Source organism: Thermobia domestica, chromosome 10 (assembly GCF_964235325.1).
Source record: "Thermobia domestica chromosome 10, izTheDome1.hap1.1, whole genome shotgun sequence".
Taxonomy (NCBI): domain Eukaryota; kingdom Metazoa; phylum Arthropoda; class Insecta; order Zygentoma; family Lepismatidae; genus Thermobia; species Thermobia domestica.
In genome coordinates, this window is record NC_137463.1 from 233,532,297 (window position 1) to 233,553,404 (window position 21,108).

Consider the following 21,108-nt stretch of genomic DNA (forward strand, 5'->3'; position numbering starts at 1 on the left):
ACTTTCTACCTTCACCATTTCCCATTAAACTCATGATTTCGCATCATCTATATTAAAAATGGTTCATTGCGGGAAATGTACCTTGAACTTCTATACAAATTAACAAAGAATAATGTTTCATCCCTTTATGCTTCTGTTCGAATAATCTTTCCAACGATATCAGCCCTTAGGGCAACATTTGCAATTTCGAGACATTTTTATTAAGCATGAATGTAATGTATTTAGACTGTTCCAAAATTAGTATTATCAGTAAAGTGTATTAATAAATCGTATGTTTTAAAAAATAAATATTCTTATAACTTTCTTCGATTTTTATGATTTTGATTAAAATGTAGCACCTGTAATTCGAGAGGTTTTGCACACCTAGAAACTGAATGTTCTAGTGGTATTCTAAAAGCCAAACTTATCTGTAAAAAATGGTTATTCAAGATAAACTTACATAATGACAATATTTCATGTTTATTTGTAATATTATTCCTCACCACTTTCTTCACTCTCGTCAGCGTCGTTATGTGAGCATGTGTTTAGTTTGTTGTAGCATTTAGACCCTACCATCAAAGCATTTACAGAACATTGTACTAGGTAGTTTACCTACACAACTACATCTTCTTGTTGAGCAAGGTTTTTCTGACGAACAGGAACATTTGATGAGGTGAAGTAAATCGGCAAGAGCTGGCTCAACATTTGGAGGAAGCATAACTGGCCTTAATTAACGATTTGGTTGTTTCATCACGTGTCCATCCATAACAAGTTGGATCAAAATTTGGTGGGTCTGCTCTGTCTGCACTCAGCCAAATTATCATTTGTAGATGTGCGCGCTTTACATTTAGTTAAAAAGCTTCTGACGTGGGTGGAAGAGAGCAAAGTAGTGGGGCTCTTGTGTGAGCAGATGCAGTTTTTTTTCTTCCAAACGTTAATACGAACTTCTATCATAGACTTTACTTGCTACACCATAGCACGCAGGTACAAAGTCAGTTGCTTCTTGTTCTATATCACTGGTTATCTCTTCCTGGGACCCCAATTTTTTTTCAAGCTAACTCCTTTTAACACTTGTTTAATGGCTGTTGATTTTCTTATATTATAGCCACCATATTCAGGAGTGACTTCGGGACTCCTAACGATCGACTTTAAAAACTCGAAATCTATTCTTTGTGCTCTGTACACTGAATAAACTTGAGATGCAAGTAATACTAGAGTTGGCACTTCTTTTACTGAGAAATGTTGGGGTATTGGTGGATTTTTTGGCCCTGTGTACCTGAGTACAGGCACTCCACTAGTCACACGTTCCTTCATTTCTTCCTTTGTAATGCGACAAATTTTGTTACTGTTGCAACTCCATTACTTCTCCACTTGAGTTATCAGCAGAGCCATACTGAGTTTGACATGGGTCATTTTATTTATTTAATTAGCAATTACCAGATACAGCTCTGAGGCCATTTTATACTGGATATATAACAATAATAATAACAACAACAATGGAAAGGATTTGGGAAGGTATCGGCCAGGGCCTGTTTTAGAAGGTACCATCCCGGCATTTGCCTGGTAGGATTGAGGGAAACCCTGAAAAACCCCAATCAGGATGGTCGGCAGCGGGAATCGAACCCGCGACCTCCCGAATGCGAAGCCAACGCTCTACCACTTGAGCTACTTCGCTCGGTAAAGTAGCGTCTATTTAGAGAGGAAATAGACGTGTCGAAGTTGTCACCAACAGCTTGCACATATCCGTCTGTTGAGGGATTAAGTCCTTGGAAAGTTGGTGCTTTGCTGGCTTCTGCTGCAGCTGACGCTTTAAATCTTAGGGTCTCACTGTAACTACAAGTGATTTCAAACTTATAGGGAAAGTAAAGTTTCAGTAACATTATTTTTAATATTGTCTTCAGAGAGGGTAGTTTCGTAACTTTTCAATCTATCATCAGGCTTCTTCACTTCATTCATTATCTTTGTACTTAGTTCTTTTACTGTTTCTCCATCATCATCGTCATCATCTTCGGTAATATTCATGGCAAGAGCAGTTTGATTTTTAAAGGCAAGAATGCTGGATACACCAGGAAAGGACAATACTAGAAGGTCTTTACCTATTCTATCCTGAACATCTCTTATAATTGCAAGATAATCAGTTCTGGATCCACCGTTCTGTTGATAAAGATGATAAACTTCGACGGAGTTCCAAATACGACAAGTGTCCTCTTTTAAAGCTGTCGTGACTGCCTTGATTCCATCTCCGTCACTTCCTTTATTTATGCTGCGTTTCAGTGAACAAATTTTAGCTGACTTACTGTGCAAGACTTGATTGTAACAGTCTTTGTGGTAACGAGCGTCTGCCGCATGTAGATCTCCAACAGCTCCATTTAGAAGCACTCGAACAGCTTCGGATAATTCGTCATTTCTAACATCACATATTTTGAGGATAGCTTCTTGAACAGTCGGTTGCCCTGGACGATTGACATTCTAAGAAGGTGATTTCTGCGCCATCGACTTGGATTTTATGGATCAGGATCGGAACAGATCTCTCCACAGAATAGACAGTCAGTACGAAAATTGAAAGGTTTTGCGTCTGATCTTCTAATCCGTTTCACCTGTGGTTCAGGAGAAGGTTGAAGTTGACTGCTCTTTGGCTCTCTTGATATGCCACTGCGAAGTATATGTTGATACGCAGTCCTTATGAAAGTATACTGACACATTTTCCTCAAGAGAAATAAACCGTAAGTCACGTCTAAGATTACTTGCCAATATAATTGATCGAACTCCAGCTGGTCCTCCAGTTATAAGCCGCTCTTGTGTTTTCTGACAGGTTAAAATGACTTCTTTTCTTCCGCCATGTTTTTAAAAAGTGCACTATGAAACACTACTTTGAAACGTGTTAACACACATAAAACATTAACAGTTTATTCACTTGGCACTAGTCAGTTGTAAACTCACCCACATGTTCACTAAAAACTGTTGATGGCTTCTACCTGTAGATATATAAAAAGGTTGAATTAATACATGGAGGAACGTTAGAATTAATAACAGTGAAAAGATAAAAGGAAATTTAAACATTAAAATCTATGAACTTTTAGCCAGGAATCGTAAATTGAACTTAAATTGTTAAAACCAAAAGCAAATACAAGTACTAAATATATCCTACTGCCCAAATTATATGAGAAAGATAATTGAACCATCCATTGTGCTACTTATCAATTCTATAAATGTAAATTCCTTTTAAATTTTAATTATTCAAGTGTGTATTTTACGGTTACAGTTCACGTGTGTACGGTTATTTTCAAATGTAGAAAGTTCATGAAAATATAAAAAATATTTCTTTCGGAAGGAGATACACCCCATCCTTTTTGTACTTTAAGAGCTGAAAAAGGATTTGGGAGGCAAGTTTTCGAAATTTCCAATTTTATTTTAGATTCCTGTTCATTGCAGCCCCAAGTGATTAACATTGTTGGAAAGACTGTCCCGATAGAAGCATAACAAGGTCTGAACCGTTATTCTACGTTAATTACTGTAGAAGTTACAGATAATTTCCCAGAAGTCAATAATTTTTTGGTAAAATATAAGTGATGGGAAATTGTAAGTTTTGTGGGAAATGTTAAAGGTTGCCATTGCGGTACCCTTCCTAATATTGTTTGCTAGTGTGGAAAGTTCATGAAAATATAAAAATATTTTCTTTCCGGATAGAGATTCGAGGTACGGCTCTTGGATATTAAGAGCTATAAGATGCTTTAGGAGGGAATTTTCCAGAATTTCCCATTTTATTTCCCTTTCCTGTTCGTCGCAGGACCAAGTGATTAACATAGTTGGAAAGACTGTTTTATTAGAAGCCGGAACAAGGTTTGATTTTTTATTCTACGTTAATTACTGTAGAAGTTACAGATAATTTTCCCGAAATCAACGATTTTTTAATAATAAGGGGGAGGGGAAATCGTTAGTGAGTTTTGTGGGAAATGCTCAAGGGTGCCAGCGTTGCACCCGGCAGTTTTGGATTCGGCACATCAAAAAACCTTGGTCACCCCAAAATGCAAGGTACCCTGCAAATCTTATGGACTGGCTGCCAGACTACACCGCTGTATTATGTAAGTAAATTTTTAAAGGGGGGATTGGGGTAGAGCCCCCTATTAAACACATGTTCCTAGGACGTCAAAATTACAAACGAATACAAAAATACTTCGTTCCTGTACTGCGTTGCCATAGAAGGGATGCTTATATTCAAGAGATATGAACTTCTTTTGGCAGAAAAAGCACTCCTATTGCCTTACAAACTGTTTATTAAAGGAAGAGTTGCTTTAATGATCGGAGATTGACTTTAGCAGGTCTGAGCGTATGCACATATGGCATAAAAACTGCACCGCATAAACCACGAATGCTATTTAACCGATCAGGGCAGAAGCGCAGGAGGGGTTCCGAGCATGAGCGGGGAGTGTATCCGATATAAGCAGATGCGTCAGCGCTGCTATACGTATAAACGAGAATGGTAGAAAAATACAATATAAAGCATAAAGCACATGCCTTGTGTGGCACAGTCTTGCAGCACTTTGTACACTGTCTTGTCATAGCATCTCACTTCATCATGTCTTTTATACGGAGAACTACGTAGTAAAGAAGACGCTTTCCATATCGTATTTCTACCTTATACATGTAAAGGTTAGATATATTTTTATTACCTGTATAATTCTATAGTGAAATCAAGTAATATTTCTTCCGTAGGTCTTACAGATTTACTTCCCCATAAGGATAAACTTTACAATACACGTTCCAGCTGCGCATCGATGAGTGGGACCACTTTAAATGGGTACCATATAGTAGAGTAAGATAGGAATAAGTAAAACAGGAGTTGGAACGGGTTAGTTGAAGGGTAGGAAAGTTTTGACCCATTACTTTTAACGATGTCTGTTCTTTTTAGCCTAAAGAGTATATCATGAGATATTAAACTAAAACAAATATTACTTTCACACTGTATCTACCTTCATAAACATGTTCTTTAAATATTACCCTTCCCTTCCGAAGTAACATATTTTGCCTACTGATTTTAATACAATGCTCCCATATTCGTAAGTTGCACTACCGAAGTTCAATCAAATATCATAGCATTAAATTAATTTTTATTTTTGCCGCCGGGAATGTTATACTTAAAACTACATTTTAAAAAAATCACTCAAGACTATAACTTATCTATAAAACCAAGGTGCAAAAGTGGAAAAGTATATTAAAGAGGTCTTTAAAATTACTTACAATTATCTTTTTACCACTTACGCGTCTGCTATAATTTTTAACCAATTATAAGGCTTTTTACAGTTTGGTTTATGACGTAACAGTAATGACGCAATCAAAGAATTGTACAGTGGACAGATGATAAGAAGAACCCTAGCAGAAGTAGTATGACGTAGGTATGGGCTCGCGCACTTTTCGCGCGGGGTTTCAAATGACACCACGGAATAGCACACATATAACTTTACCCGGAGTAGCAGACGACATCTAAGTATAGACCACACCTCAAAAGCCGAAAATGGACTTGACCGTGTCGTTGATCTTTCCCCGCTTTCCCTGTTTTACGGTTCTTCTCGTCATCTGTCAGCAATACATGCACATTTACGACGAGAGAAGCAACTCATGTGCGGTGCGCATGCGCAGTACTGAAGTGTATTCTTATTTTCACACTAGATTGGTACCAGGGGTGTCTCCAAGAGCAACCTTTGATAAAAGTACCACTTTTTTCTTTTCTTCTTTTTAGCATTTTAAAGTATACCTGTATTTTTTGTTGTATATCACCGTACCTTTTGTACTCAATTGATTTTTTTTTTCTATAAATGAATACATTTCCTTGACAACGATTAGGTGGAAGAGCAGCAATATGCTGAACCTCGCCCGCTTGAATAAAGCCTTTTTCAATTTCAATCTTGAGTGAACCAGGATGGGGGAACAGTGAGAACAAGGATGGTGCAAATACCAACACGCCGCTGTACAGCAAGCGTTATATGAAAGTCCAGCGCTGAAAATCAAGGGTTGTTAGGAACGAAAGAAGACTCATTGGAGAGTTTGGAATATCAATATAATTTCATGAAGGGCTCCATATTGTGTGGCGCCATCGGCAATTGAATTCCCAAGGATGCATACACCTTGGACCAGATTAGGCAAGTAGTATAGCTTATGGAAGTATGACTATAAAGAAGCAGACCGATTTAAGAGAGAAGTTAGGATGATTTCGAAGTCCAAGAGGAAAATCGTAAGAATTAAAGAAAGATTTAGAATATACCTATGTAGATGGACGGATACTAGTGCTGGAAGGAGTTGAGAAGGGTCGCAAAGAAAATAAGCTTCCGTAAGAAGAGTGGAAACAAAAGTGAGTAGTTTAAATTTCAAACATTGGTGAAGAGAGGAATCATAGAAAGCTGAACTCATATTCAAGCCTCGTCCAAAACCACCATAATACAAATATTCAATGTGTGAAGGAACAGGAAGTTATGTTGTAAAAGACAAGGATATTAAGATGGAGAAGAGAGTAATGCATGAAAATGATCAAAAGAGATTGGGAAGGCAAACTGGGAAAATGATGAAAAGGGAGTACGTAGCAAATGAAGTAGATGGGGGAGACCTCGAAGCAACTACTGTATATGAAAGGGAGAAAAGTGCTATAGTGGAAGAGTTTAGGGAGAAATATGGAAACCATTGAAGTGAGTTTTGGAACGATAGGGCAACGGTTAAGTTGTAAACGTTATAAACAGAACTCATCAGCAAAGCATTTGAGGTAAATGATAAAGGATTTAACCCGAATTTCAGTATAAAGCGCTCAGCAACGGTAATGGTGTGAATGCTGAGGATACAATAAGGTAGAATCTTGAGGAATTGAAAACGTTTAAAGACCATAGAAGGAAGGGGGAAAGGAATAAACCACCATATATGAACATGGGTAAGTATACCTGTTGGTATGAAAGAAGGAATTGGAAATCAGTTTACCTGCTGCAAGTAGAGATAGAGCGGAATAAACGTAGAAAGGAGGAAGTTTTTTGATCTAACGTTCGGTAATGGGGGTCTTACATACAGAAGAGCTTAAAGTTATTCCAACATAAATAACATGAAGGCGGCGGGGAAAAGTAATATCATTAAAGGAAAGAGAGGAAAGAGCTTGGGTACATTTACGGGTAAAGACCAAAAGGGCCGCTTTGTGCCAATTGATATGCAATCCATGATTAAACCACCAATTGAAAAATTTAGTTGAGGCAAGAATAAGTTGGGAAATATCAAGATGCGGGAAGAAGTAGTATAGAACACTAAATCGTTGGCATAGCTTAAAATTAGTTATTTGATGATGGATGGGAATACAAAGTAGAAACTGGATGCAATTAGCTAAGGATAGAAGTCAGTGGAGAGCTTTTGTGAACGCGGCACTGAACCTCCGGGTTCCATAGGCCATAGAGTTAGTTAGTTAGGATGGGAGCCAGAAAAGGATTAACGAGGAGAGAAGACAGCCTTGACAGGTGGGGTGTCCAGAAGAGTTAAAGGCTAAAGCGAATGTATACCGTACGTTGGACCAGAAGGTTGTAAATAACGCGTAAATATTTAGAGATACCTTGTTTCCAGAGAATGTCGATGAGGTCATAAAGGGAAACAGAGTCGTGAGCATGAGAGAGATCAATAGACAACAAAACAGAGTATGGGAAAACGACAGCCAAATGTTAAAGATAAGAACACAGAGACAGTCATAAACACTGCAACCAACTCTAAAACTACGAAAGAATATCCAAAAGTTTTATGATGAGGCCCTCAATCAAGGATGTTCTTGGCATGGTGAAGAAAGTTGACGTCGTTATTCTCGAAAACACGACTGACCATGGGAATAGTGTTGGCGGAAACTGGACCAAGTTACGGAAGTGCGTGGGCGATTATGCATGAGAAACTGCACATTAATAAGGTGTCTGCACGATGGGTTCCTCTCTTGTTCGACACCTTTTCACGAGCAAACTCGCCACAACCCACAAGTTAGGCTATGAACTTTTGCCGCATCCACCTTATTCGCCTGATCTTGCTCCAAGTGATTTCTTCCTCTTTCCTGAGAGGAAGAAACCACTTCGTGGCGATTTAACGACAAAGAGGATGTCATTTTCGAAGTGGAACAGCGGTTTTCGAGCAAATCGGACGACTTGAAAAAGGTGAAGAAACACTATGAAAAATGTGTGACTCTGCAGGGAGACTACGTGGAGAGGAGCTAACTATGACCAATTATAATGGGTATTGTATGTTTTTTCCTTTGATGGTGGTAATTAAAACTTTTCGATACGCCCTCGTATATTGCAGTTTGAAGAAAAATGGTTATGTTCTGAAAATCTTTTAGGCTTTGCTTAAGATGTTAGAAAACTTCCAGGACATGAGAAGAGAGAAATATAGCAATGTTAATTAGCAATACCAGGTTATTAGGTTTGAAGATGGAAATGATAATGTAGAGGAGGTGATGCGTTCAGAAGACCAAGCAGAATTATACAAGGTGTTATAAAAATATGTCAAATACTTTTGGAAGAAATTCCTCACATCAAAGTAAGAAAAAAAAGTTCATATGGACTTGTGCTCAAAAGTAGGTAGTTTCGGAGTTACACAGAGTGTGGTCAAAAGTCTGGACCAGCCTAAATATATGAGAGACTGTAAATGCAGTCGATTTAAAGTCAATTGGGATCAATGTTGGTGACAAGGGGAAACATTATGACGTGGTTAAGGTTATTGTCTCCCATCTTGGACTCAACTTGTTTATTTTAAATGGCAACATGCTCGTGTGACATATTAAAATTCTCGTTCGGTGAGAAATCCAGCAGTAAAGTTATTTTCTCAAAATCTGCAACAGATTTGAAGCTGTGAATGGATTTAGGATAGGTTATGTTATCTTTTAGACTAAATTTTGTATGGATCCGTTGCACTTCGTGGTCGTCCTGATTGAGGTAAATCATCATTTATCTTTGCCCTGAATTGGCGTTTTCCTACAGCACTGTCTGTCACCGGCTCGCGATTAGGGTGCTTCTCATTAGTGTTCCCAACGAGTCGGGTCGGGTCAGGTTGAAGACCGACCCGACCAGACCCGTGACCCGAATTGACTGACCCGACAACCCGACCCGACCCGTTTGAGAGCACTATGGTCACGACACTGGGTGAACGCCAAAATGCACTCCCATTGGGAATTAAACCCGGACCACGCGTACCGAAGTCTTACACGTTAACCACTAGCTAGATCAAGCGGGAGATTTGTACTCGTATATGCATCTTAATGAATATTTGGCACTTTTCAGGTTTGATTATTTCTTTTTATAACTGATACCAATGTCCGATGTGGGAGAAATTTATTTTTTTTTCTTGCTTTAGTTCTATGTGAAGATATTTTTCTTCAAGGTCAGTGTTCTCACCTGCTCGGACGGCAGGGGGTCTTCTCGGAAGGCAGTAGCAAGATTCTCTTGGCGGAGACAAAATAAAATAGTTTAACTTCAATGATAAGAGTTGAGGAAACGGGAGAACACCTGTGATTTTTTCCCAACCCTTCAACTTTCATTCCAAAATAGGTTCTTGTGATTCCGGGACCCGTGCCACTTTGATTTTTCTTTCTCGGTAATTAAAACTTATTTTACAGTATATGTAGTTGCAAATAAGAAGATACATAATATGAATTTTGTAATTTAAAATTTAAAAATACAGTATGTTAATTAATTATAGAGTACTAATTTTATTTCGTCACTTTCAGCCCAACAAATGAAATTCAAACAATTCGCACCCTGGGTCTTGGTCATCAATACTGCGTCTTATTCTTTGTCTTGCACAGTCAAGTCTTGGTCCTGCATTTCGTAGTCTTGGTGCTCTTTCATGCTATACAAGAGCTAAGAATGCTCGCCTCATCGGTACAACCCAGATAGCACGAATACTTGCGGCAAATTTTTCCTTCGTTTAGTGGAGCAAACAATCTGAAAGTTTGCGAAGGCAAAATTTCTTAATATTTATTAAAAGCTTTCAATATGATCTGCAAATTTTCGCTGATTTGTAAAAATAAATTCACCGCTGCAATTAACTTGCACTTTTTTTGAAAATATAGCGTTGAAAGTTTGCCGTCACAAACAGTTTGCAACTCTGTAAAAAACTTGTTTCGAAAAACTTGCTGAAAGCAAATATGTGATATTACCGAGTGCGCGCGCATCGTACCCAGAATTCACTGCGCTACATCAACTGTGACAAAACAAGCGGGAAGTGAGAATCGAGAAAAAACAATGCACCAGAGGACTCCAGAATAAACTCACTGGTCTCTTATCAGATGTTGAGTAAGTAGATAAATTGCGATATCCTTTGTCTGTGTGTTTATCGTTCGTAAGTTTCTTATCTTTGGCAAGTAGCTAAAGATACTTAATGCTTGCCACTAAGAAAAGACGGATCCACATTATAAAAATTTTAATGTTTCATAAAGTTAGGTTTCACTTTATAAATTTGCAGCAAACATTACCTGATACATTTGCAGCAAACATGATCTTGCGATCGTGAAAACACTTTCTGCAATGTTGCTGCAAACCTTTTAATATTTTCACCAAATTTATGAGCTCATTTTCGGAAATTTTGTCAAAGAAAATTTGCACAAAATATTTGGAGCAAAGTCCTGTCAAACTTTCTTGCTGTGCAGTTGCAAACATTTCGTTTGTATTGGCAGATGTTTTCATTTTCCGAGGCAACTTTGCTGCAAACTCAGCCAGCGTCAAATTCGTTATTTGCATTGAACTTTCGGCAAATTTTCTCATTTGAAAAGGCAAGTTTTTTGCAAACTTTTTAGTTTGCCTTTGCAAGTTTTTAAACATTTTTAAAAATGTTTCTGTGCTATCTGGGAAATAAAGACCAAGTGTGATTTTGATTTTGGTCCTTCATACCATACGGAAAGCAAGAAAATATGCTCATCGCTACTTGGTGATCACCAAAACAAGGCCAAGAGCAAAATTACTATGCACTTCATCTTGCATATCCAATCTTCATTTTGTTCTTGTGTCGATGTTCTTGGACTTGGTAAAATAAAATGAAATATTCAGTTTAAGGTCCATCGGTTCTGCACCGAGGCTAAGGGATATGGTGACCATGAGAAATGTATGAAATGGTGGAATGAAGAAAGTGGGAGGAAACAGGAGAACCCAGAGCACCCACTACGCAACGTTTCTCCACCACAAAACCCACTTAGCACAAGCTGGGATCGAACTATGGACACCATGCACCATAGATGAATTCTCTACCACTGACCCACCACGGCCCTGCTTCGGCTTGGTCGACCATATGCAATCTTTCTTTTGGCCTTGCTTATACAACTTCTAGTTTTGTTCTAAATCCAGACTCCATATTGGTGTAGATATTAATATTTCAGTCGATTGGTAAAATCAATCTTCCACATTTAAAAATTAAAGTACATACAAGTACAAAAATAAGCATTTACCATTAAAAAAAAAAAACACTAGCTGCAAGTGTTCAAAATAGCTTTATGGTTTCTATAAAATCAATTGAAAATTGCTATTTTTAATTAGGCAGCTAGTGAAAAACAGCAGCTTTCGACTCCAGCCGAGTTTAATCTCAACCTAAACTCAGTTGACCCAAGTGAACTGACCCGACCCGAGCTGACTCGGCCCGAGTAGCCTGACCCGACAACCCGACCCGACCCGTTTGAGAGCACTATTTCTCATTGCAGATGGCTGCTATTGCCAAACTGCGTCTTCCAGCCAAAAGGATAATTTCGATTCTTTCCTCTCGAGTTAACATCCCGTCCTACCTACAAGAAAAGAAATAAAGAGACAGTCAGTTTCCGTCCACACAATGCTCCACACATAATAAAATTTTAGTCTATAAGATAACATAACCCATCCTAAATCCATCACAACTTCAAAACCGCTGCAGATTTCGGAAATATATCTACCGTTGAATTTCTCTTCGAACAATATTGTTTAATAGGGTATACGACCATGTTGGCATTTAAAATGAACAAGTTGATTCCAATATAGCGGACGACAACCTGAACCACGTCATAATATTTCCTCCCCCCACTATCAATTGACTTGAGATCGACTGCATTTACAGTTTCTCAAATACTTTATCCAGTCCAGACTTTTGGCCATATCCTGCATAACTCCGAAACTATCGACTTTTGAGCATGAATGTTTTTCTTATTTTCATGTGAGAAATCTATTCCCAAAATATTGTGACACATTTTTGTAACATCCTGTATAGAATAAGTAAAAATTAAAGGCACGGTGGAGAAAGACGTTGTAAGTGTCCATAAATAATACAATTCTTACAGGGAAAGACTCTGGTAAATGAGGTAGCAGGAGAGGGCGTGCGGAGAGAGTAAATGGATCTAAAGTAGTGGATGGTTTTGGGCTTTAAAGAAGAGAAAGCCAGAGAAGATGGTAAAGGGATGTAGTGGAAGCTCATTAACTGAAAATAATGGACCCAAGGTGGATCAGGAGAACAGCAAGCGTTGCTATGAAGGGATCGGTAAGAAGTCCAGATAGCGGAGAAAGAGAACCCATGACAAGGCTGGAACACAAATGTCGCCATGTGTTCAGACGAGATTGCTGGAGAATACGCGTTGTGGTAGCTTGAGTGGTTTCATAGGACAAAAAGTTGGCATAGGATCGAGTGGCAATCCTAGTATTTCAAAGTTCACCATTTTGGGTAAGGAGACGAAAAATGAAGGAATGGAAAGGTTGGTCTGGAGGAGATTGAGAATGAGAAACAGCCTGATAGTTTTAAGAATTGAAGCATCGTTCGATGGAGGAGGAAATGGTCATGCGTAGAGGAATAAATAGACCAATCAAGGTTAGTAAAATATGGATCAACAGGAGGTGGAAAAGAAGAAGCATTATTATGTAAAAGAACAGAAAAATGATCACAGCCGAATACATCAGAACAGTCCATGTAAAATGATTAGAATTAGCCGAACAAAAGACTAAATTGGGAGCTCTAGATAGTTCATTAAAACGAAGTAGACGAGTATGCGCTCCACTGTTTAGAAGAGTATCTGCAATATGAGAAAGTCAATGATGAACAGAGGGACCAAGGTATTATTACATGGACTACCCCAGTAAGAATGGTGACAGTTAAAATCAACACCTAAAATTCAGGGAGAAAGAGTTGAAAATGAATAGCCAAAAATAAGCAGGAAAGCTGAACGTACGGGGGTATATAAGGGTTAACCAAAGTTAGGTTATGAACAATATCCTTTTGGTATTGGATATAGGGATATTGTATGTGAGAATGATGAAATGTGCGTGAGAAAGGGATTGATGGATGCCTGAGAGAGACCCCTCGATCATTAGAGCCAACATAATGAAATCAGGGATTGTAAAGGAGGTAAAAACTGTAGATATCGGAAAGCAGTTCTAAGAGATGAAACAAGGAAATAAGGTTCTGTAAAGTATAAATTTTACTACGAGAACTGCTCATATTCCATTGCAAGAGATTAGAAAAAGTGACCCTCATAATGTTAAAATACATGTGATTGGAGTAATTTGAGAATTGTGATGCATGGTTTTATAGTCAGGAGTAGAAAATTTGTGTTGAGATTTTTCCAGAAGAGTAATGATACTAGAAACAGTAGATGAGAAAGAATGGAAAGGTTCTGATCAAGATGACGGTTTTTGACAAACTATTACAGTACTTGAAAGTGTGGAAAAAGCCAAAGAGGATCAGCCCGACAGTTTAGACGTTGGCTGAGAATAGTCGACGAAGGAGAAGAATGAAGGCTAAGGGAGCGTTCTTTTAGGGCAAGAAGGATGGGAGGAAGAAAAGTGAGATGGAAAGACAGCAGCACAATATGAGAAAGAGACAAAGATGTGGATGGAAAAAGGAGTAAAGAATGAAGTAGAGAAAGAGGGCGAGAGGGAAGACAGTGGTTGGGCTTTCTGCTAGAAGCGTTAGACCAGTCGACAAAAAACGGTGTTTGGCTTCCGTGTATGAGGAGCTTTCAGTATCCATACAATTATTAATTTGGGTTGGAAATAATCACACCGGACACTGAACATAGGTTGCCGCGCGGTAACCGGCATAGTGCTTGCGCTTGGAAGCAGCAGAGCAGAAAGAGGAAGAGAGACCCAATTGATCGCACGTACCACAAGATTGCTTCTCTTTACAGAAATGTTCCAAATGCCCGTAATATAAGCAGTTAGTACATGGTTTTTATAGGGAGGCGAAAATAGTAAAAAGTACAATGCCAAGGTAATATGGTAGCCACAAAAGTGACGACAAGGGTCCCGTGGGTATGTAAGGTGAGGGATTCGCAACAGAAAAATTGAGTCAGTGAAGGAGACACTGAAGTACGGTCTGCACCAGATGCATCAGAAGGGATTCTTCTACAAGAAATGTGTCTAATATGCAAGATGGGCGCACTATTGCGCAAAGTAGTTTTATTCGTCATCGGTAAAAGACGTATGAACACCTCTTAAAATACCCTGGCACGATATGACATAGTTAGGGATGTCAATTATTTGCTGCCAATATGGAGTGGACAAGGAATAACTTTTTGTATTTAATTTCGAAATGTCATATAAAAATAAAATATACAGTAATATTTAAGACGATTTTTTTCTGCACTTTGCTGATGCAAAATTTTGAAAAAGTTTCTAAATTACACTTTTCAAAAAAAAAAAAAAAAAAAGAATCCTCAATTGACAACAGGGCAAGAGAAGCTTCTCTTCCTCCACAGCTGTGCGAGTTGGAGATTTTATCAACTTCAACTTTGAAAAAGAGTGCTCTTCTGTACACTTAGTTACACACATACATAAATAAATTCTGAAAGCCACGCTAACATTAGGATAAACTTCTTGCAAGTTGTTCTTGTAAATCAGCTTCAGTAAATCCGCAGCAGCCATTCTTGCACAATCACTATGCTTCTTCATTCGTTTTATGTACAAAGCAAATTCTTTAAATTCATCACAAAAGTTATGTCAAAGTCACCATTATACCTCGCAAAAAACTCACTGCATGCCTTTTCCAGATCATTTTCCCTGAGATCTGCAAACTTTTTAAAAAAATTCAAACCTCTCATTCAGTTCCCTGTACTTATCCTTATGCGCTGAATGGAGCTCCAGAATAACCCGGATAAGTCTTCGAGTTGGCCGATTGTTCTGGATCGATCTTCCCTGATGAGATCACGGAGTTTGGCGATGTTGTCCTCGATTGACGCACTTGAAGAACGACCGAAACGAGGCTGATCTTTCCCCCTTTTAAACTGAGCAAACCGTTCGTACACTCGCGTTTTACTGAGAACGTGTTCTTTGCAGGCTGTCTTCATCATCACAACAGTTTCTGCTGCGTTCTTGCGGAGTAAGAAACAAACCTTCACAGCTACACGTTTTTCGCGATAATGTGCCATTTCTTCGTGTTACGAGTGCACTACAGATACATACAAAGAACTGCCAGAGAAACAATACGCATAATTATCGGTTGGCGCTACTTAGCATACCGATCCCACAGCGCCCTAGCGGCGGAACTTCGTGTTACAAGTACACGATGCGCAGGATTACGATTCCGTTTATTTTCGGGTCCCCTCTTCAGTGGCGGATCCAAGGAGGGGTGACCGCTCCCTCAAAGTTTTTTTCTGTATTTATCGTTGGGAAATACAATTATGGTATTTTCCTGACCGATCCAATCTGTGTGAGAAGCCTAGCAGAGTCTAATCAAAATGTATGGTACTTAATAATACTTAACACAGACATATTTGAATTATGAATACTTCTGTTCCTAGTTCCTTGAGGCGGTCACCATAAGCTTCAAAGGAGTGAAAATACGATTCATTCGTTGAACGAACAGTTGTAGGAAGCTGAGTAAGACGGCTCACGCTTTGAAACAAAAATGTATATTTTAAAATTGTGTCCTAGAAAAAGGATTTGTAAATGGAATTCGGTCCCCGAAACTTCAATTACCTTTATCTTGAATAAAGAGAAATATAGAATCTTCAGCGCTCGTTACCAAAAAGCTCTCTGAATCTGAAATGAGACTTTTCGGATGGTTGATTGATTAATATATATTTACGCCGTTTGTCAAAAGCGATACTTTACAGAACGAAAACTAGAGTTTAAAGTTGGATCTGAACCACTGTAGTGTATTCGATGCTCACTCACTGGGAATCAAACCACAGAACCTCATGTATCAAAGATCAAAGGTATGTTCGTTAGTAGTAGACCAACAGAGAGCCGTGACTTTTGTGGTTCTACACGGAAACATTAGGGAGGGACCAGGGATTCATTGTGACTTTTAATGGCATTTCATATTTTCTTGGGAAATAACACAAGCTGTTATTGTAATTCATATATAAAAGACAAAGTCCTGAGCAAGGGCGCCGATTTCTCTCTAAATTTGGGGGGAGGGGGCATTCAGATGCAGAAGGCATATATGAGAATTTTAAGACAACTGAATTTAAATTACGCCAAATATTGTATATTCATAAATACAATGTGGGGTCCACATGAGTTTTGGGGGGGGGGGAGGCCAACCCAGGATCGGCGCCCTTGGTCCTGAGTGAATAACTGATCTTTGCACAGGTCAAACCGCTTAAGCTAGAAACTTGAAATTCGGACAGTAGATAAGATCTGTAACGTAGGGTATCAGTAAGGAAGGATTTCTTTTTGAAATTCGAAGAAAGGAAGGGGTGGAAATTATTTTAATCAGATGGCCATCTCTCCTAATTCCTTAAGGTTACAGATTTGAAATTTGATATTTGGATTTCTCATTTAAAATAATTTAACACGCGTTTCAACGTTTTTCTGATACTTTAGTAAAATGGGGAAGAGGTGGAAAGAGAAAGGGGTAGGGATTACAATAATAATAATAATAATAATAATAATAATAATAATAATAATAATAATAATAATAATGATAATAATAATAATAAAAATAAATCAATATCTAAGAATCTTTGATGACTAGAAACATGGAATTTGGTATATGGACTTTTCACTCAACGTTTTGGATATTTTACCTAGAACGGAAGGAAAAGGGGGGGGGGGAATTATCATTATTATAAGATGCCCGTATCTCGAGATTCCTTACGGTTAGTGGCACGAAAGTTGGGAGTTTGAATTTTCATTTAAAATAATTAATTACGCATTTGAGTGTTTTTTGCCACTTAACGTCGAAGGTAAGGAAAAGAAGTGGGTGTGGTTCAGTAAAATGCCTTATGAGGTGTTTGAATTTCGTGACAGAGTTTTAGCTCAATCCAATTTTATTTGAAAGACACAGAAGGAAGAACGCGAAATATTGTGCCACAGTAACACGTGTGAGCATTTGCTACATTGTGCGAGGTCGTATGCCGAGCAAATTGGGGGGAAGGGGGGCTGCGGTGGAAGCCCCACTTAGGCGAAGGCTAGTATAATTTTATTGTTGTAAGCATAGCTATAATTATGCTATGTTTCTAAAAGCTGAATTTAAGAGATTACCTAATAAAGCCGATTTCCAACCCCCTGTTCCTAGTCTGGTCTAATGCTTTTTTTCTTTACGTACTCAATTATAGGCCTACCTCTGCAAATGCGGTGTATTCGGACTAAACACCCTATACAGTACTCATGGTCACAGGTTCGATTCTCAGTGGGGCTCCATTTGAAAGAAAAAAGTGGTTCGGATTCCACTATAATAAGTTAGTGCACGTCTTCTTTAGCTGCTGTGTCATTACTGTGGAACGTTAAGCTGAAGGAATTCAAGAAGCCCAAAATAACCTATGCGTACACTTTTGTCCTATATTTGTCTTTTCGCTCTCTCCGGCAATTGAATTCCTGATACATTCATCTTTAAATGCATCAATTGAGTACAAAAAACAATTTATACGTACTTTATTCTCTATTTTCAATTTCGTTTAAAGATGAGAATTTTTCCAAATTAAATTTAAATTTGCATTTTTTTTCCAAATATCTGATATTGTCAAATAATATCTCCAGCCGGTATGTTAAGGAAATATAGTTTGTGTGTAGTAATGAACGGAAACATCACTTTGGTTTTACATTTCTGATCTTTCGTTCATTTTATTGTAGGCTTTGCTAATCTTTCAGAGGGTTTCATTTTTTTTACTATTCACGCATTATAATGGCTTATATTGTTATTTTACATAATTGTAATTTATGTAAAATTTATACACATTTCATGCTAAATCTGACAAATTTTCTGTTGAGTTTGTGTAAGAGAAACTTTAGTATTGATATTTTCGTTATTATATTATTTGCAATATTTTATTAATTAAATTGTGCATTTACCTTTGTAGGGATTTATATGTTTAAGTACTGCAATTTATTATATTTATACAGAATTTATATTCAAATTCATTTCTTTATATGTTCCTGCTGTAGTTTAACTTCAAACTGTCGCTCTGGATTCCTGTTAGTAGTACAGTACAATGTTTGAATGCAGTGATGATCCACATTATGTATTAGAAAGTGTATTCATTTCATTCCTCTATATTTGATCTGTACTCTTCAGTGAGCAGGCCACATTTTTAAAGGAAAAAACATTCTTATTTCGAGGGAAAGCCACAAAATTCATGTTTGGGCAATCATTACACAGGGAATAATCGCAGGGCCACTAAAACACCCTATTCAATTTGCTGAATTATATCCTGATATAAACAGAAATGAAAGCGATATGTAAAGATTGCTCCCATATTTTGGCACACTTGGAACACTGTGTGCCATATACTATTAAACAGGGTGGAAAAAAATCATGATTTTTTTAAAAAAAAATCATTTTTGTTGATTTTTTTGATTTAAATCGATTTTTTTGATTTAAATCAAATCTTTCTCCTCGTATAATAGAAGTCGCGAACTGAAGAAAAAGCATTAGGAATTAATATTAAATGCTAATTATGCCATTTAAGTGAAAGTATTGGGGTTGAATTTTGAATTATCCCCAATCGTTAACCTATACCAATCCCAAACAAAGTTTTTTAACTCTTTTAAATTATGGCTTTTTTTAAAGGTAAATTATATACTTTCAGTCAAGAACTACAGCATCATCCCTATTTATCCTAGGATCATGGTACATACATCACTCTCTTTAGAATAGAAAAGCTTTTGAAACGGTAACATTCACATTTCCCTATCATGTCCCTGAAGCGGGAAATTTTGAGAGTAATCGGCATTTTTTAAACTTTTTTTTTTTTTTTTTTTAATTTTGATCCCCTCTGGATTCCTCCGTGTTAACGTACAGATCTCAAAATCAACTGGGAAATACTAAGGGGCGTACTAAATGTGTGTACAAAATTTCAAGCTTCTATCTTGAGTAGTAAGGGTGAGGAAACTATTTAACAATGAGCTAAGAACATCCCCACAATGCTCCAGATGACCCGGATGTAATATAAAAATTTCCTCGGACATCCTTATTTATCCTAGGATCACCATTTGTACATTATTCTCTTCAGAATAAAACAAATTTTCAAACGTTACCCTTCAAATGTCTCCATCATGTATCTGGGGCGGGTAAATCACGAAAAAAAGGTATATTTTTTTTTAAATTTTTACCTCTGTGGACCCCTCCCCCTATTTTAAGGCAGTGATCTGAAACAAATCTGGAAAATACTGAGGGGCGCACTGAGGAAATGTGCAAAATTTCAATCTTGTAGGTGCAAAAGTAAGCCCGCGAAAAATAATATTCCCCAAATACCCCAGATTCCCGTATAAAACAGGATCTCAGGTAATAGTTTCCTAAGACATCCCTATTTATCCTAGGAGCATAGTACGTACATCATTTTCTTCAGAATAGAACAGTCTTTCAAACAATAGCATTCATATGTCTCCATTTGAAACGAAAAAATCACGAAGAAAGCTATTTTTTGTTAAAAATATCCTTTTTTTAAAACATTTTTGCCCCTCTGGACCCTGCTGTTTTCACGCAGAGATCTGAAAACATCTGAAAATTATTAAGGGATGCACTGAACAAGTGTGCAAAATTTAAGTTTTCTGAATGCAAAATGTAACCCGCCAAAAGATAATAATACGCATAACAAAAAATATCTTTCTAAATTTATGACATCACACACTATGCCTCAACGCAGAAAGGCGTGAAAGCATATGTAACGTGTTCTAAAATGCCTCCAGTCTTGAAGAAAACGAAGTATAAAGCCTTATTGGTACTTTTTTTAAAATCAAATAATGAAGACTCTACCTATCGTCTAAAAATAGGTGATATAATTTAAAAGGTTAAACATTAAGGAAAAAGTACAGCAACGTTTATCAAAATGACACTTTTTATCACAAAAGTTACTGATATTTGGCAGGTTTCTATTTTTAAAAACTGAGAACTAGCTTGCGGCATGAAATACATCAATTTCGCCTAAAGTTATAAAATTAACAAAAAAAAAAAAAAAAAGATAAGGGATAGGACCCCTCTAAATACGCCCTATTATCTGGGAACAAACAAACAGACACGCACAAAAAGGAATTTTCGTCTTAAATGTCGATGGTGATTTCCCCGTTGGAATAGTTAACGATTTTAAAACCGAAACCCAATGTTAAGAAAAGAAGAAAGTAGGATTGCTCCGTTACCTGTTCAAAACGGGATTTACCCTAATCATCCTCTGCATGGCATTTGTTTTCATATTATACCGTACATTTGAGTCTCATTGTATTATGATTATTAACTTCCGTAATCGAAATAACAGAACAGAAACCGGATTTCACTTATTCTCACTTTAAATTAATTTATTTCGGAATTCGATTTAAATCAATGATTTTTATTAAAAAAATCAAGTGATTTAAATCTTGATTTATATCGTGATTTAAATCAGACTGATTTAAATCAATCCACCCTGCTATTAAACATCACTTTATAATTATGTATACTTTCCTTATATATTTTTGCGTAGGCCGATTTTTTTTTCAACTGCTGTCCCGCAAATGTTATTCAAAATAAAAATGGTTAAAGCAAATTGTACACTGTTTTTTAAAAAATGAATCAATCAATACAGTATTTTCTTTTGTGCAGGTATTGTGCAAGACAGCGTATCTGATATATCGTGGTAACTATGTGTGAAGTGCATCATCAGTAGTGATGGGCAGTGGGAATATTCCCGGTGGGAAGGAAAATAAAAAATGGAAATATTCTAGGGTTTTTTCCCTGGCATATAAATTCCCGGGAAGAAATTTATTTCCATTTCTT

At 37.4% G+C, this 21,108-nt stretch overlaps 1 protein-coding gene across 6 annotated transcripts in view; it reads right to left on the reverse strand.

Moving 5' to 3' along the window:
• Nucleotides 1-21,108, reverse strand: part of LOC145663083 (uncharacterized) — a 78,223-nt gene that overhangs the window by 10,435 nt on the left and 46,680 nt on the right. For 2 of the 6 annotated variants that reach the window (XM_081729329.1, XM_081729330.1), the window contains exon 5: nt 2,920-2,954. The exons of the other annotated variants lie outside the window; for them this stretch is intronic. In XM_081729329.1, coding sequence (XP_081585455.1) covers nt 2,920-2,954 — 35 coding nt within the window. The remainder of the gene's footprint in view (nt 1-2,919; nt 2,955-21,108) is intronic. 6 annotated transcript variants of the gene reach the window in all.